General features: G+C 47.1%; 1 protein-coding gene across 1 annotated transcript; it reads left to right on the forward strand.

Annotated features, from left to right (window-relative positions):
• Positions 1–749: 749 nt before the first annotated feature.
• LOC118774700 (EGF-containing fibulin-like extracellular matrix protein 2) lies at positions 750–10389 on the forward strand. Its single transcript, XM_036524140.1, has 10 exons — positions 750–845; positions 1250–1298; positions 1834–2046; positions 2498–2620; positions 4443–4559; positions 5611–5730; positions 6331–6450; positions 6891–7017; positions 8100–8295; positions 9274–10389. Exons 1-10 carry the CDS (start codon positions 750–752, stop codon positions 9433–9435), a joined length of 1323 nt encoding a protein of 440 aa, XP_036380033.1. The 3' UTR covers positions 9436–10389.
• Positions 10390–19204: the final 8815 nt, after the last annotated feature.

Consider the following 19204-nt stretch of genomic DNA (forward strand, 5'->3'; position numbering starts at 1 on the left):
GGGTAGGAAGTGGTTGGGTGTGTTTGACTGCACAGTGGATGGGGCGGTGAGATTTTTCTGATGATTCAGTTAGGGCGGTGTTTTTTGTGGCAGACCGTGGAGTACATGTTTTGAGACCGTTATAGACTGGAACCACTCTCCTTTTTCTGAATGACTTACGTGCACATTTTCATGTTGTCTTTTGCGTACGTCATGTCATGGAATAAAGAGAAGTTTGTTCATGTTGCGCTGGCTCTGGCCAAACGCAGTGAAGTGGACGGGGCTGTGATGAAATGAATGGTGCTGGTCTGACAGACGTATGAGTGCGGCTATGGTAATTTCCAGGGTTACAGTGGGTTGCTCAGAAATTACTGGCTCATAAATAACCTGTCACTAGAATTGGTGGTGTCAGGGTGACAGGGTGACAGAAAGAGTGGTGATTCTGTGCGAGTGGGGATGTAATGTATACTCTTGCAAATCTGGCACAAAATAGGTGTGTGTAACTTCTGCCATTCTAAACAAAAGTGGGAAAAAAATCTCTCTCTCTCTTTCTCTCTCTCTCTTTTGCAGACTCTGCAGTGCCACACCGAACATCAAGGCTGAACAGCAAAGTCCTCTGCTCCACCTGTCTGTCTCTCTGCCCTACACTGTGTGTATGTGTGTCTGGCTGACTGTCTGCAGAGGCAGTCTGTGAGCGTGTCCATCCGTCCATCTGTCTGTGTACCTGTGTGCGCGCGCGTGCGTGTGTGTGTGTGCGTCAGTGACCGAACATGCGGCGCGGGTGTGTGCTGCTCTGTGTGTGCGTGTGTCTGTGGCTCGTTCCCTGTGTCGTCTCTCAAAGTCCCGCAGAAAATGACACGTACACGGTAAGAGTGTGTCCTCCATGCGTCTGCCCACCTCCACTTCTCCTTTTCTCTCCCCTCTCATCCCGTTCCCCTTTCCCTGTCTCCTGAGCTCCTGGAACTCCTTTCCTAATTCTTTATATGCCCCCCTCTTTCCTGCAGTCGCTCTGCCTTTCTTTCTGTCTCGCTCTCGTCTCCCGCTCCTTCCTTCTTTTTCTCCCTGCCAGCTTGACCTCTCTGCAATTCTCTCAAACCTCCCTTTTGCCAAGAGACAATATTTTTCGTTCACACATGATTTTTCGGAATTGTGTGTTTTTAGTAATCTTACTAAATGATTGGGTTAATTGTGCATATCAGTCAGACCCTGATGCCTCAGTGCGTGTTTGTGTGTGTGTATATGTCTCTACATGTGTCTGTCTCTCTTCCAGGAATGCACAGATGGCTACCATTGGGACACAGAGTCTCAACACTGTAAAGGTTGGTACCTTAATGACGTTGTCATAATGTTACAGAGATGTTGTCAAAACAGTACCAGTTATTTCAATAACAGTTTCGCAACATTTCGATAAGAATGCTGCAACTTTTACAGCAGACTGGTGAAAAAAGGGCAAATTATACGTTACACTACATTACGTCATTGAGCAGACGATCTTACCCAGAGCGACTTCCAAATAAGTGCATCAAATTATACCTTCTTCCACTTCCCTTTCACCCTTTCAATCACTCTTTCTCCAGTGTTTCATTGTCTTTTTTCATTCTCCCCCTTCTCTCTTTCTCCATTACCTGCTCAGCTTGTTTTCCCACCAAAACATTATGTTTTATCTCTTATTTTTTCTCTCTTTTGCCACTTTCTTTAAAAAAATATTTCAAAAGTATTACTGTGATAACAATTCTAATTCAGTAATGTACTGTAATGGTAAAATGTAATAACAATAATAATCAGAGTGACAGCAAAAAGCTGGCAAATAATATATATAATTCCCTCTCTCTCTCATCCCTGTCTCTTGGTCAGACATAAATGAGTGCGAGACCATTCCGGAAGCATGCAAGGGAGAGATGAAGTGCTTCAACCACTACGGCGGCTACCTCTGCCTCCCACGCTCCGCCTCCGTCCTCACCGCCCCAGAGCCCGTGAGCCAATCAGAGCACGTCCTTCCAGTCGAGGTCAACGAGGCCTTCAACCCCTGTCCAATGGGATACGAAGCACAAGGGGAGAGCTGTGTGGGTGAGTAATAGATATATTCTTCCCTCCAGCACTGATGCTGGATCAGCACCCACTGTTTTACTCAGAATAGCTGTGGTGTGTATTATGGGGTGGGTGGGCTGGTCCTGGATGGAGACAGGATAAGGGTGTTCTGTGAAGGTGTATGTAGGGATTAGTGGGACAGTTTTAGACTGTACAGGGGACTGTGTTCTGGGGACTGCGTTCTGGGGACTGCGCTCTGGGACATGGGGCGGGGGGGTGGGGGGGGGTCTTCACTGTGTGGGAGGGAAGAGTTTAAATGGTGATTGAGGGGGGGTCACAGTTCAGGAATGTGGGGGCATGGTGGGGGGTGTTGTCATGGTTACAGCTGAGCGATTAGGGGTGAAATGGCTGATGAGCATGTGGATCTGGGACATCGGGTTAAAGCCTCACCTCCGCTGTCTGTGCCTCTGTCCCCCCGCGTGTGGCCCAGACGTGGACGAGTGTCAGCTGGACCTGCACGACTGCCAGCCCAGCCAGCAGTGTGTGAACACGGTGGGCGCCTTCGCCTGCCAGTGTCCCGATGGCTACAGCAAGATCGGCCCCGAGTGCGTCGGTGAGAGCAGCCCCACCCACGCCTGCCACTGCAGCTGCGTCTGTCGCATTACTGCACCTGTCTGTCTGTCCGACACATCACTGCAGCTGTCTGTGTGTCTGTCTGACACTTCGCTGCACCTGTCTGTCTGTCCGACACATCGCTGCGGCTGTCTGTGTGTCCGACACATCGCTGCACCTGTCTGTGTGTCTGTCTGACACTTCGCTGCAGCTGTCTGTCTGTCAGACACATCGCTGCAGCTGCTGTCTGTCTGTCTGACACATCGCTGCAGCTGCTGTCTGTCTGTCTGACACTTCGCTGCACCTGTCTGTCTGTCTGTCTGACACATCGCTGCACCTGTCTGTCTGTCCGACACATCGCTGCAGCTGCTGTCTGTCTGTCTGACACATCGCTGCACCTGTCTGTCTGTCTGACACTTCGCTGCACCTGTCTGTCTGTCCGACACATCGCTGCACCTGTCTGTCTGTCCGACACATCGCTGCAGCTGCTGTCTGTCTGTCTGACACATCGCTGCAGCTGTCTGTCTGCCCAACACATCGCTGCACCTGTCTGTCTGTCTGTCTGACACTTCGCTGCACCTGTCTGTCTGTCCAACACATCGCTGCAGCTGCTGTCTGTCCGACACATCGCTGCACCTGTCTGTCTGTCTGTCTGACACTTCGCTGCACCTGTCTGTCTGTCCAACACATCGCTGCAGCTGCTGTCTGTCCGACACATCGCTGCACCTGTCTGTCTGTCTGTCTGACACTTCGCTGCACCTGTCTGTCTGTCCGACACATCGCTGCACCTGTCTGTCTGTCTGTCTGACACTTCGCTGCACCTGTCTGTCTGTCCGACACATCGCTGCAGCTGCTGTCTGTCTGACACATCGCTGCACCTGTCTGTCTGTCCGACACATCGCTGCAGCTGCTGTCTGTCTGTCTGACACATCGCTGCAGCTGCTGTCTGTCTGTCTGACACTTCGCTGCACCTGTCTGTCTGTCCGACACATCGCTGCACCTGTCTGTCTGTCCGACACATCGCTGCAGCTGCTGTCTGTCTGACACTTCACTGCACCTATCTGTGTGTCTGTCTGATACATCACTGCAGCTGTCTGTCTGTCTGACACATCGCTGCACCTGTCTGTCTGTCTGTCTGACACTTCGCTGCACCTGTCTGTCTGTCCAACACATCGCTGCAGCTGCTGTCTGTCTGTCCGACACATCGCTGCAGCTGCTGTCTGTCTGACACATCGCTGCAGCTGCTGTCTGTCCGACACATCGCTGCACCTGTCTGTCTGTCCAACACATCGCTGCAGCTGCTGTCTGTCTGTCCGACACATCGCTGCAGCTGCTGTCTGTCTGTCTGACACATCGCTGCACCTGTCTGCGTGTCTGTCTGTTCCATCACTGCAGCTGTCTGTGTGTGCATCCTTTCTGCTGCCGTGTCTGTTTGTCTGTCTCATGCTGCATTTGCCTGTGTGACTCATTACTGTCTCTCTCTGTCCCTATGTCTGTCTGTCTTAATCTGCATATGTTATATTTTCTGTCTGTAAGTGTGTTTGACTTTGTGTCTGTAGGTAAGATCCTATAACATTACTTACAGCATCACATTTATACAGCGTCACATCTATACGTACACACATATTATATTGTAATGTTTTCAACTGCAACACAACAAACCTTAAGCAGTTAAAATGCAGCTAATCGAATGCAAGAGGGGGGAGGTGCGGAAAGAAATAAAACACAAAGAAAAATGGAAGACAAAGTGTTCTGTCCTCTCGCTCCTCTGACACCCTTCCCCCTCCCTCCCTGTCTCTCACCCCCTCCCTGTCCCCTGTCAGACATTGATGAGTGCAGATACAGGTATTGCCAGCATCGATGTGTGAACGTCCCTGGCTCCTTCTCTTGCCAGTGTGAACCTGGATTCCAGTTGGCTGGAAACAACCGTTCCTGCATTGGTAAGATTCACACTTAAACTCCGCCCACAATAATGCACACACTCAGATCCTCTCTCAGACTCCTCCCACAATAATGCACACGCACAGATCCTCTCTCAAACTCCTCCCACAATAATGCACACACTCAGATCCACTCTCAAACTCCTCCCACAATAATGCACACACTCAGATCCACTCTCAAACTCCACCTACAATAATGCACACACTCAGATCCTCTCTCAAACTCCACCTACAATAATGCGCACACACACAGATCCTCTCACAAACTCCACCTACAATAATGTGCACACACACAGATCCTCTCACAAACTCCACCTACAATAATGCGCACACACACAGATCCTCTCACAAACTCCACCTACAATAATGCGCACACACACAGATCCTCTCACAAACTCCACCCACAGTAATGCACATGCTCAGATCCTGTCAAACCCCTCCCACAAAAATACACACTCAAATCCACATTCAACTCTACCAAAATTAAATTAAGTGTGATCTGTTCTCAGACTACCCACATTAAAATGTCCAAGCTCCGATCTACACTCAAACTCTGCCCACATTAAAATGTACAAATTCTGCTCTGCACTCAAACTCTGCCACATTAGAATGTACAAATTCTGATCTACACTCAAACTCTGCCACATTAAAATGTACAAATTCTGATCTACACTCAAATTCTGCCCACATTAACATGTACAAACTCTGATCTACACTCAAATTCTGCCCACATTAACATGTACAGACTCTGATCTGCCCACATTAAACTGATACTGATACCAAAGCACGACACAGACAAAGTGCACAAGCCTCAACTGAAAACGGAAACGAGCCAAAACTCACACCGACTGTAAATTGCCTATCTGTTTAGAGCCAAACTCAATATGAGTGTTGGCAGAGTTGTAGGTTACATTTTCATGCTCTCTCTCTCTCTCTCTCTGTTATATGGATGAATTTGTAATCTTTCCCTGTGACACTTCATTCTTAATAACTCTGGTGACTGTATGGTGTGTCCTTGTGAGGCGTGTGTAACCCCTTCCTCTTCCCCCAGATGTGAATGAGTGTGACATGGGCGCCCCCTGTCAGCAGAGATGTTATAACACCTACGGCACCTTCCTCTGCCGCTGCGAGCAGGGCTACGAGCTTGGGCCCGACGGCTTCACATGCAATGGTAAATCAGTCCGTCCACCTGTCTGTCTGTCTGTCTCTGTGGTGTCTGTCTCTGTCTGTCCATCCATCTTTATGGTGTCAGTCTATCTGTCTCTGTCTTTCCATCTACCTGTGCTGTATTTGTCTCTCTGTCTGTCCACCTGTGCGATGTCTGCCTCTTCATCCATCCGTACGGAGTTGGTGTGTCTGTCCGTCTGACACTTTGTCTTTCTGTGTGTCCGCTTGCCTGACTGTCTGTCCTTTGCATGTAGGCTCGCAGACTCGTGTAGAATGACAGGACTGGGTGAAGGTTTAGATATATACGGGCTGCAGTAATTTCAGTGCTTAAACATAAACGTGTTCCGTGGCACAAATCTGTGCAAACGTACAGAATTTCAATGTATTATTTATTGACAATTCCCATTATGGTAACAGTCTAGTGCACTGAGCTGATCCAGGAAAAAAATGATGACAGAGAAGAAACCTGTTTTTCAATGCTTAATATAAAGGAAGCACTGGGAACGTCCACCGGTGATGACATCACGCATTTCACTGCGCTTCCAGTGGAATTACAAAGCCATTTTAACTCCCCTCTGCTCTCTCCCTCTCGCTCTCTCTGCAGACATTGATGAGTGCAGCTACTCCAGTTACCTGTGTCAGTTCCAGTGTGTAAATGAGCCAGGGAAGTTCTCCTGCATTTGCCCCGAGGGGTACCAGCTGCTGGGGTCACGCCTCTGCCAGGGTAACCATGTGCCTCTGATCTTTGTCCTCCTCATCTTCATCATTCATGTCGTATGTGACAGTTTCCCAGACGAATAGTGTAACTTGCAGTGCAAACTGCTTTGGAAACAAACTGATGTATTTTTACAGGCTGTGATAACTTTACAGGGCCATAAATACAGCGTTTCAGCCAGGATTCCAACTAATGGCCAAGAGTGTAAAACTGTAAACACAATCCATAAAGCATGCACATCCAAACACACGCACACACACACACACTCGACCGCTGCTCTATGTTAATGACAGGAGGAACCAGCACATAAAAAACACACCCGCATATACACCTTTAGTCATGTTATTGTCCCCATTAACATCATCATTCCTTTTGATCACTTCAGACAGATAATCTCCCTGCCTCTCTTTCTCCCTCACTGTCTCCGCCCCCTTCCTCTCTTTCTCCAGATGTGAACGAGTGTGAGACAGGTGAACACCAGTGTGGCGAAGGACAATCCTGTGTGAATATTCATGGGGGATATCAGTGTGTTGACACCAACCGCTGTCTGGATCCTTATGTACAGGTGTCTGACAAGTGAGTAGCACAAACACTCACACACAGTGACACTCATGCATACACGGACAGACGTTCACACACACACACACACACACACACACACACACACACACACACAGACACACACACACGCACACACTCACACACACACAAACACATTTTGTTTTCTAACTGTACTTAGCTGTGATTTACTAGTATAGTGAGTACCCAGGAAGTTATCAGTATCAGTACAGCTGCACTTACTTCTCTACACACCCAGCCACCCACCTGTCTGTCTCACTCTCAGTCTACTTAGATCATCTTTAAAGTAGTCTGATTACTGTGGTGTGCGTGTGTTTGTTGCATGACTGTGTGTGTGTGTGTGCGCGCGTGTGTTGTATTACTGTGTGCGTTTGTTGCACGACTGTGTGTGTGTGCGCACACGCGTGCGAGTGAGGGTGCACACGTGTCTGTGTGTGTGCGCGTGTGTGTGTGTGCGCGTGTGTGTGTGCATACGCGTGTACGAGTGAGTGTGCACACGTGTGTGTTGTGTGCGCGTGTGTGTTGTGTGTGTGTGCGTGTGTTTGTTGCATGACTGTGTGTTGTGTGTGTGTGTGTGTGTGTGTGCGTGCGTGCGCACGTTGTTTGCATAACTCTGCATGTGTGTGCGAGTGCTGTATCTCTCACTGGCACAGACTGTAAGGTAAGGATCACTCCTGACATTCTCTTGGCTCCTCAGTTCCCGTTCTATAATAACTTTTTGTCTTTCAGACTCAAAGAATAAAGTCTCTTTCACTCCCTGCACTGGCAGGAGTTCTTGGGCTGGAGTTGCAGAGAGACAGATAGGCACAGTGCCCCAGAGAACACTCGTGACTCGGTGGCAAATTCGGCGTTGAGCGCAGCCTTCACCCTCTGAAAGAGGGCTGCACGATACACCCTCACCACAGTTATGCAGCGTTAAGTTATTAACGGTGTGTCTTTCACCTCCCTCTCCTGCCCCTCCTTTACACTGCCCCAACCGTTCTTCTCCTGCCCCTCCTTTACACTGCCCCAACCGCTCTTCTCCTGCCCCTCCCCCTGCTATCCTTTGCCCCTCTCCGCTCTTTCCGCCCCTCCCCCAGTCGCTGCGTGTGCCCCGTGGTGAAGCCTGCGTGTCGGGATCTTCCCTTCTCCATCGTCCACCGTTACATGAGCATCACGTCCGACCGCTCCGTCCCCTCCGACATCTTCCAGATCCAGGCCACCAGCGTCTACCCCGGGGCCTACAACACCTTCCGCATCCGCTCCGGTGACGAGAACGGAGACTTCTACATCCGGGTGAGCCGCCCAACGAACGCCACAAAAAAATAAAACAGGACTGTTAATGTGTATTTATCAGAATACGCCCCCTCCCAATGTTCCATCACACTTTGTACACTCAGGCAGATGGTCAAACTCAGCACCCTCACACCCTGTGGTCATTCCGCCACCTACCTCCTGCCTGCCCCTCCCCCTTTTGTGCACTAGCCAATCAGATGTCAGTAATGCCATTGGAATGCCATTCTCTAAGGGACAGTGCACCTAATTCTCCTCTCTTCCTTCTCTTCCCTCCATCATTCTGTTCTTTATTTCAGCTCCATCTCTTCCCTCCCTGACTGTGACAGTAACTGTCCCCCCTCTCTTCTTCTGTCATCCACTCTTTCTCTCCCTCTCCTCTCCACAACCCCCCGCTCTTGCAGATTCCCTGTCTTTTTTTTCCCCGACTGTCTTCTTTCTCTTTCTCTCCTCTCTCTCCCTCTCTCTTGCTCTCTCTTCTCTTCATCTGTCTCGTCTCTCCCTCTCTCTCTCCTCTCCCCCCTCTCTCCTCTCTCTATCTTTCCCCGTCTGTTTAGAGAGGGAATGTTAGAATGCCCCCTCAGTGTGCCCTGGGGATGGAGTTGTATTAGCAGGTTCCAGGTGCAGCCGGTTAGGAGTGTCTGCAGGGCTCAGATACAGCCACAGAAAGGCTGAATAAGGATGGAATGCTTAGAACGCCTGAAATGTAATAAATTTAAGTCGTAAAACATCTGGAGCAGCCTAGGAAGTGACAGACGTGGGGTGGCAGGGTGCACTATGGTGGAATATTCCACCAGAGCGTTTGATATGTCTTTATTAAACTGACCTGGAGATCAGTATTTGTGTAGTGGGGTGGATGAGTTGAAAGGACAGGGATTGTTCTGGCCCATGCGGAGATAGTTCTGCTCATCCTCTTCCAGTCACTCATCTTGTACACTGTTTTTCTTTTCTTTTTCTAATACTTCCTTTGTATCCCCTCAGCAAATCAACAACATCAGCGCCATGCTGGTTCTGGCCCGGGCCATCACCGGACCCAGGGAGTACGTTCTGGACCTGGAGATGATTTCAATCAACCCGCTCATGAGCTACCAGACCAGCTCCGCTCTGCGCCTGTCAGTATATGTGGGGCCTTATGCCTTCTAAAGAGAGAGAAAGAGTGGGAGAACAGGAGGGAGGGAGAGAAGACAGGAGAGAGAGAGAGAGAGACAGAGACGGGGAGGGGGGGGGAAGAGAAGAAGGCAGTGTTATTGATAGGAAAGGGGTAGAAAGGGAGCAATGGAGACAGAGGGAGTCAGAGGGGGGGCCTGGCCTTGAGGAGGGAAAATGTAGGGTAGATCTGTAGTGATAAGGGAGTGAGGGATGAGAGCGTGAGACCAACACCTGCAAAACAGTCACAGACTCGCATTAGCACTGTCCATGCACTGACAGAGAACGGCCAGTTCCACTTCACAGGAAGAACGGATGACGGCAGGGGAGAGGGGTGTCAGCAACCTGCGAACTGCACGCGTCACGCTTCTCTCTCTCTCTCTCTCTCTCACTCACTGTCCTCTTCCCGAAACCTTCCTACAACCTTTTCCAGCAGTGCTCCGAGACAGTGGGCAACATTCTCACAACATTGCCGTTTCAGGGAGGGAGGGAGAGAGAGAGATACAGCATTACATCCAATAAAAATGACATTGTGTTACAGATACAGGGACATGGGGCTCCTTTAAAGGGCCAAAGACATATACAAAGTGGCTCTGCATTCACAGTGACTATTCACCCAAAAATCTGAGACAAGTATCAATGCCGTATATATGTGATTAGGGGCTGAGTGGTTATTATTCTTCACTGTTGTGACCAGTTGCAAAAGCTACAGGAGACACAAAGAAGCTATCGCTATGTTGTATGTGTGTATTAGACACCAACATTATGACTACTCGCTTAAGCATTAGAGACTAATTACATGTCTATGTGTTATGTATGTGGTAGGGTGCCAGTTGATAACATGACCATTCCATTCCCTTGCACTGATGTTATTCACTCTCATTCCTCCATCGCAGTAACCACTCCTATCCTAATCCCTTTCTGAGTTATTTCCTTCCTTCACTACATAAATCCCACTAATCATTCAAATTCTCCTCACCATTTTTGGATCTGAGGTATTTTTTAAATGCTGAACAGTTTTTGATTCAGGAAATATTACTAAAATGAAATAAAAGAAAAAAGATTTTATGTGGGTGTGTCATTTTTCTTCATTCCTTGTCTCCTCTGGTCTTTTGTGTCTTATCCCCCTTTCTCTCTCTCTCTCTCTCTCTCTCTCTCTCTCTCTCTTTCTCTCTCTCTCCCTCTCTCCCTCTCTCCCTCCCTCTCTCCCTCTCTCTCTCTCTCTCTCTCTCCCTCTCTCTCTCTCTCTCCCTCCCTCCCTCCCTCCCTCTCTCTCTCTCTCTCTCTCTCTCTCTCTCTCTCTCCCTCTCTCCCTCCCTCTCCCTCTGTCTCTCTCTCTCTTAGATTCACTTTTGCTTTATTGGAATGTTGCGTTGTCGGTTGCATTGCTTTAGATGAGCAACATAACACAATCAATACTTAGTCCACATGTAGTGTGCTTGTGCTGACTGGGAGGATTCACTTTGCACATATATGCTTATTTTGTGTAAATATACTCTTTTGTAGGGCCCTCTCTATTACTTACAGTGCTTCTTTTTTTTTTTTTGAAGGCTGTGATTTTGGTTTGTCTTTTAAAATTACAGCCAGGGCCTGATTCTGGCAGCACTCCTGCAGCGAAGCCAGGTTCAGCTCACGCCCTCCTTCTGCTGGAGGCAGCAGAACCAGGTCATATGCACAGAGCAGAAACTTGACATCTGTGTCCTGGTGTGAGGCCTTTGGTTGCAGAGAGTTCCGAGTCAAAGGCAGAGCTCAGACCGTAGCCCTACCTCCTGCCGTGGCCCTGTTTGGACCACTCTGTTCTTTCCCTGCCTCGCTCTGTCTCTCTTGCTCTCTCACTTTTTGTTCTGTTAATCTCTGCGTACGGTGCTACTCGTGTGACGACTGAAAGACCTGCCCAGGAGCGTGAATTGGAGGACGAACACACTCACATTTTCAGAGAATAAGGAAATACTTATTCCTTGATACTGATCTGCACTTCTTAATGGAAGTGAAAGACTGCTGAGATGACAATAAAGAATTACTGCATTATAATGCTGCTGCTTTTTATAACTGCAACAGTGCCAAATACTGTATGTGTGTGTCTGTATCATGAGTCTTCATTTCAGTTTTTGGAAATATGGGGGCTCCTTGTTTAATGTGCTGGAAGGCAACCCCTGAGGCAAAAAAAGAGGAGGAAAAAAATCCCTGAATTTCATTGGCTGTCTCCTACACTGCATCTGGCTCCTGTCCACAGACGTGGAGGGGGCGCTGGGGGTGTGAGTCACTACTTTACATAACCATCACTGGGACAGTCCAACCGCAGTACTTAAGAATGTCCACATGGTGGCACTATCACACAGAATCAGGACGGAGACGGAGATGACTGAAATAGCGCAACAACGGAGTCCGGTGGCTGGTTTTGTAACCTAATTAATCACTGAACCCTCGCATGCTCCTCAAGAGTTGAATGTAACGTTTTAAAAGTGGATCTTTTATGGAAGGGTTTTATGTACTGTCCAGACAAAACCGACAAAATTATTCAAATTGTCCAAAAGTAATGAATATTTTCTGTGGGGAAATGGGATCTCAACACTTCTTTCTGTGGGAATGTTTTTGATTGATTTGTCCAATAGTTGTTGAAGGTTTTGTCCAATAGTTGTTTCATTTTTGTACGGTTTCATTAAAACAAGCAGTTTCTCGGACTCTCTGAGCACATTTTAACACACTTATGAAACAAGACTCTGAGCAGCGGGCATTTCCCTCTGGCCCCGAGACAGAGATGACCTCACTACACTGGAACACAGGGCACAGAGAGAAGTGAGTGGGCGAGGAAAATCTGTGTGTGTGTGTGTGTGTGTGTGTGTGTGTGCTCGCACGCAAGAGTGTGTGTGTACATGTGTGTGTGTGCATACGTGTGTATATGTACTTGTGTGTGTGTGATAGAGTGTGTGTGTTTGTGCCTATGTGCATGTGTGTAAGAGAGAGAGAGGTGAGGGGGTGAGGCCGGCTCTGTGGGCATTTCTCTCTGGCCCCTGCAGCAGGTATGAGCTCATTCTTGGGCCCGCTTGGTGCACAGGGTGTGGCAGTAGGAGGCTGGCTGCAAGAAGATTCCACCCCCGTGCACTGAACCTGGATCATTTCCATCTTTATTCACCTTTATTCATTTTCTGGGTCATAACATTACTGTCATTTAGTAGACGCTCTTATCCAGAGCAACTTACATAGGTTACTATTTTATCCATTTATGCTGCTGGATATCTACTGATGTACCTTGAGGCTGTTGTACCTTGCCCAAAGGTACAACAGCAGTGCCCCAAGCAGGGAATTGATACAGCAACCTTTCGGTTACAAGCCCTGCTCCTTACCAATACCACCATACCACACTGCAATCGCCACATTAGGTTTCGATTAGTGGAAGGATTGGCTGTTGGGGGGCAGGTAGCACTTGGAAGCGGGTGGGAAGGTATGGTTGTTGGAGTCTGCCAGGGGCAGAATTTGATTGGTATAGTAATTGAGCGGGTTTTTGGTTGACACAGACAATAACTGTATGGGAAGGTTGACACCATAAAGAATTCCTTGGTGCTCACAACTCCCAACGGCTCACCCAGGATTAGTTCAAGAAACCTAATCCTGACACCAGCCACAATGTGAATATGATGTGGGGTCAGTGCTTTGGGAAAGAATATATCTACAACAAGAACATTTTTTTTAACTAATCACTTCACTTTTGTGCAGTATCTGGCATATCTAGACTTTAGGTGTGGCAGCAGTGCAGAACAGTGTTGAAAATATTGTGCATGACACCAAACCATTGTGGGGCTGAATCCTAGCTCTCACAATGTGGCTGTGGGTCTGAAGGTTTGAATCTCTCCTGGCATAATGTGTCAGGGGACCTCAGGACAAATCTGTGAGTTACTGTGTCCCCTTACAGATGTCAGTCAAACAAATGAGCTCTTCCCTTCAGAGCTGCACAAAGTGTTTGCTCTACCATCACCGTATGTTTGTCACAGAGCCCCCCTCCCCTCTATTTCTGTCACTCACTCATTTTCAAACACACACACACACACACACACACACACAATCATTCACACGTACACACAACCATCCTCCACTCTCCCTCTCACTCCCTCCCTCAGACACACACAGAGTACAAGTATCCTCTCTCTCTGCACTGAATATATCCATTTACACTTAGTCATGTCGCAGATGTTCTTATCCAGAGTGACTTACAAACCAGCAATAGAAGTGTATATGATTTGAACAAACATGTTAATGCATCTCTCTTTGCTACAACACCAAGCACCGTGTGGTTGACATAGAACAAGTGCAACTATAATGAAAGCGTTAAGTAATCATACAATAATCACAGCATAACTAAAAAAAAAGTCAGTGTTATTGCACCCCAAGGTATTTCACATATAACCACTTATGAGGCATAACAATTAATTATAGTGTGCAGCTAAACAGCTCATGGTCAATTATTTGCATTTACATTCACATTAATACATTTGGCAGACGCTTTTATCTGAAGCGACTTACAAGTGAGGCAGAGTACAACACAAGCAAAAAACTATAAGGAGTCAATGTTTCACCGTTTAGCTGTGCTAGTGTCACAGGGTTTATTCCTCTGAGCAGGAGTGTTTGTGTACTTTCAGCTGGGGGATGCAGCGGCTGAGGGTGGGTGGGTGAAGTGCCGCTCTTCCCCCTCGTCCATCTGCACTGTTACATTAGGGCGTTAATGGCAGAGTGGCAGAACAAGTTAATGAATGCAAGAGAGGATGACATGAATAAGGAGGTTTACATCAGAACAGAAACAGGAGTGGGAGACCAGGAGATGTGTAAATAGACGGGTACTCTATGTATGTACACGGTGCACACCAAATTTATTTATACCTCTGATACAACAGACACAAAAATCATGATGAAATAAATATGTGTATTAGAACCTTTTTTCTGCTGAAATGCTTTTAAAATGTTATAATGAATAATGAATAAAATTTATTCTTGATAGGATCACAGAAAACAAAGTCAGATTGTACACAAATATTCATTCCAGAAAGTACTGGAGGTACTATGCAAATCTACCCTAACCCCAAACCACATCTGCTCCAAACCCCACCTATATCTTCCCCAAAACCCCACCCACATCTGCCCCTTACGTTATTGTCATTACACATTCATTGTCGTTTAGCAGATGCTCTAGTCCAGAATGTCTTACACAGTGCATCTAATAAAGTGGTATTAAATGTTGCACAAATGGGACACCATTAACCATGTAAAATGAATGTCAGTGCCGATGTCCAACCCACATCTACCCCCAAACTCCACCTACTTCTGCTCCAAATCCCACCTACATCTTCCCCAATCCTGATCCACATCTACACCCAAACCTCCTCCTGTATTTGCCCAAACTCCACCCACATCTTCCCAAACCAAACCTACATTTACACCAAAGCCGCAACCATGTTTGCCCCAGAATGTCACACTAACTGAGGGGTTGTTTTCTTGTATGTAATCAGCCTGCTTGTGGTATAACAGTATGTGATTGTGGATATTAGACATCATTATGGTTATGGGAAAACAAATTTAATAAACTTATACCCCAACACCAGATTTCAGGAAGAGACCAATGTTTCTTCTCCATCTCTCTCCTTCCTTCCCCCTGTAAGGTAGAGTGATTGCACAACTGATTCTCTCTTCTGAATATTAGCAGTACATGCTGCTAATGTTCCTGACCTCCACTGCTGTCATTGTATCTTTGAGAAGTACCCCCCTCTCCCCCCCACTCCTCATTTCTCTCTCAGTGCGTAAATGTTGTTACTAAGATACAGAAGCGTTGTTGCTATGGATGCGTGGGTGGACAGACACAAAGAGCTGGTGTTGAAAGAATGTCTAAAAAAAGTTAAAAAAAAGATGGAAAAACTCTTGCAAAGGTATGAGGCAGGGAGGAGCGGTGGAAAGAGGAGACATGAGCTGGACTCTAAAACCTCGGTCTGTCTGCCTGTCTATCAGTCCAGCTGTCTTCCCATAAGACTTGTGCTTGCACTTGGGGATCGCAGTAATGGCAGCACAGTGTAATAGATGCCCAAACTTCTCCCGCTTACAAGACGAAAACCTCATCACTGCCATGAACCCAGCACTGCATGAACCAGACCAATAAACTGTGAGGGTGTGTGTGTGTGTGTGAGGGTGTCTGTGTGTGCCTGAAGACACAAAACTGTGTGTATACAATTTCTAAGATGCACATACGGGGACACACACACACACACACATACACATACACACACACACACACACACACACACACACACACACACACACACACACACACACACACACACACACACACACACACACAAACATTAGTAAATGTGTAATGTGGGCACAAACTGAATGTTCAGGTTTGTTCCCCTTCCAAACCAGCCAACCAGGTGAGATTCTCGCTCCCCATCCCCATCAGTGGAATACACTGTTTACAGTGATTGATAGGTGAACCCTCCAAAACGGGGGCTGGGTGTGCCTGGAAGGTGTGGCGAGTTATAGAGTGCTGTAGTAGAAGGATGAGGGCAGAATCAGATCGCATAGACAGGATTGGGCATGTCCCACTGTGACCTCCAGCCATACACTATTTAGCTTTTATCACTTTGCTGTTGACAAAAAACTGTGATAAGCACATCTTGTGCTGGGGGTTCTAACATCACCAAAACTGCAGTAGCGTACTACAACTGTGACCAGAGTGTTATTGGTTCCCAACTACACCCCAGCTGTGCCCTTGAGATGAGATCTTTATGATCTCCTCTTTCTTTGTCAATCTCTCTTTTCAAAAGAAAGCGCTTTATTCAATTTGCAGGCATGTTGCCACTCACAGAGACAGCGAAGCTGTGGCCCTGGCAACCACTGCACTGCACCACAGCAAAGCTGGAACAAGAAGAGTCACAAAGAACTGGCACACCGCACACCTACGCAAACAGCAGAGTCTACACGGAGCAAAATGTACAGACAGGGGTCTGCCCACTTCATCTTAATGAGTGGTCTTCATCAGAGCAGGAGTGATGAGCCCACCCAAAAACATACGATCTGGTTTAGATTCTCATTTCTAGCGCATGCATTTCTATGGCTCTCAAATGAGAGGTTTAAGAGATGAGGTTTGAGTGAATGGAGCGGCAGACTGCTGTGGTTTATGATGAATGGTGTTTGTTGTATGGTCATTTTTTAATCTTATGGATATAATGTTTTACTCTACACAAAGATGATACATTTCATGCTACATAACATGACTGACAAAGTTCAACTTCAACTTCAGAGCGACCAAGCATGGTTAAAATGAGAGGTTTGGGAATAATAGATCTGGGATCTAAAGCAACCTCTGCTGTGATAGTACCATTTTCTGTAGTAGGATCAGGAAATAAAGATAAAAAATCCATCAGAGACAGAGCACCAATGGTGCAGAGCAAATCTGGCAGCCTTTGACCCTGCATCAAAAAAAAAAAAAAATTTTACTCTCCAAAATTCTCTCACTTTCACTCTCCCCCTCAAAGATGGTTAGTGTTGTTGTTGTTGTCGAATGAAAAATGACCAATTCAGAAAGTGTGAAATTAACGGCTTGCATGCCCTCCTCCACACCAACTGAAAACACTTGAGCTGAACAGTATGCAAGGATGTCTACACAAGGACATAGGTCTGTTTCCAAGACAACGGCTAGTGGCTGTCCAGTCTGTGCATGTGTGAAGCAAGCTGCTTCAGTGAATAAATTACACTTTTTTACTGCAATGTGGTGTTGTTGATGACACATCTTCTCTGATGGACAGATATATAACATAAAGTTGCTGATGGCTTTTGACTTTTTATACAGAAAATTCTGAAGTTTACACAGGCATTTGCTAATTTGAGGAGAAAGTTACCTGTTAGAGCTCACCTGTGCTTCAAAATCTCTTGTTTTGTTGACTTAGCCCAGGTGTTGAACAGGGCTGTTAGTTCCTCCCAACTCAGAGAATGACACTGCAAAGACAGGCAGGCCAAAGTGTTCAAAACATACAAGTCTCCTCTCCCCTGTCTCTGTAACAGGCCTGATGAAGGCATCCGGCAGCCCCTGGGCTGATTAGCATCCAGTGTCAGACGGGCAGGTGTTTGACCGTGAGGCTGCTGCTGCCCCAGGTCCCCAAGCCTCCCAGGCTGTGGGAAACAGCACAGAGGACCAACAGCAGCCAAATAAACTGTGAGAGCCCCACCGCCCCACCATCCCGCCCCCTCCGGCATCACCCTACCATATAGAGTGCTGTCGACTATTTCTCACCACATCTCTCTAGATGGACCTCACTTCAGTGTTTGAAAGCATCAGACTATACAACACAATGTCATCATACTGTATGTATGTCATATGTTAAAGGTTTGACAACAACCTTTGTATATCATGATTTACTTGTGCACTTGTTTGACTTCTACCCTGTGCAGCTACAGCTGTACACAACATGAAACCACACCTGCAATACAAATGACAAAACAACAGCACATGTGTGGTGTACACAGAAGGAAAAAGTATATCTGTGTAACTTTAACTGTCTGGTTGGTGCTGTCAGGAAAGAAGAGGTGCTTACAGAGTCCTAATAATCTAAAAACCTTCTAGCTACAAAAGTGCCACGTTGGCATCGCTGCTGCTGTACCTCCAAGCGCCACAGCAGATCTGACCCCACCCCCCACCTCAATTTGAACAGATGGTGGCTCCGCCCACGGACCAATCAGACAGCTTCTCCAGGGACTCACGGGTCAGGGGAGGACCTCCCTTGTGACGGTGAGGATGTTGCAAAGAGAAAGAGACAGCGAGACAGCGTGGAGAGCTGGGCCCCGTGAAACCCGCAGAAAACCGCAGGGATGGGGATGGTGGTCGTCTTTGTAGTAGAGTAGTAAAGAGTAGGATTTAAACATGTGAAGAAGACAGAGTATGAGAGGAGAGGAGAGGAAACAGGAAAGCCTGATATCTGACTGGTTTCATTCATTCAATCAAAAAGCACTAAACAGAGATAGAGAAAGAGAGAGACAGTCTCAAATCTGATTTTTTTTTCAGTTACACCATTTTCCATCATTGGTGCCAATGGTTGTGTGTGGATGTGTCTCAGGCTTTCGTCCGGTGAAGGGCAACTTGTGGCATAAGAAAACAAGGTGAATAATGGAATCAGTGATTTAACAAATGAACAAAAGGGCCCTTGTTACAAGACAATATAGTTTAACCCACTACAGATTCAGCCCCCGAATCATTCCAGTGTTCAGGGCCATTAGAACCTCAACCTACTTTAATATTTATTATTTTGTAAGGAAAGGGAAGGGATAAAATAGAGAAGGAAGAGGAGAAAAGGGAAGGGAAAGAAGGGACAAACAGACTGTTCACCTGAGGACAGAGAGGCCATCACAATCAGGCCCAAAACTGCCCAAAACCAGGACACAGGCACACCCAATGGAAGCATCATCCCTGACCATGGATATAGACATGACTAGATTAGTTACTGTAGTTATATATCTATGGTCCCGACAGGATTCTGCTGGGCACTGATAAAGACTTCAACAACATTTGGAGAAGAAATTAAGCCCATTTTGTTAAAAAAAAACCCACACACACACACAACAATTCTAGACTTCTAGACTGATAGAAAGTTGTTAGTAAACTCCCTCTTTCTCCACCTCCTACCCTCCTTAGTGTGTGTGTGTGTGTGTGTGTGCGTGCGTGTGTGCATGTGCGTGTGCGTGCGTGTGTGTGTGTTTGTGTGAGATGTTGGGAGAGGAAGAGAAAGAGAGA

This window comes from Megalops cyprinoides, chromosome 3 (genome assembly GCF_013368585.1).
Source record: "Megalops cyprinoides isolate fMegCyp1 chromosome 3, fMegCyp1.pri, whole genome shotgun sequence".
In the NCBI taxonomy this organism is placed as follows: Eukaryota; Metazoa; Chordata; class Actinopteri; order Elopiformes; family Megalopidae; genus Megalops; species Megalops cyprinoides.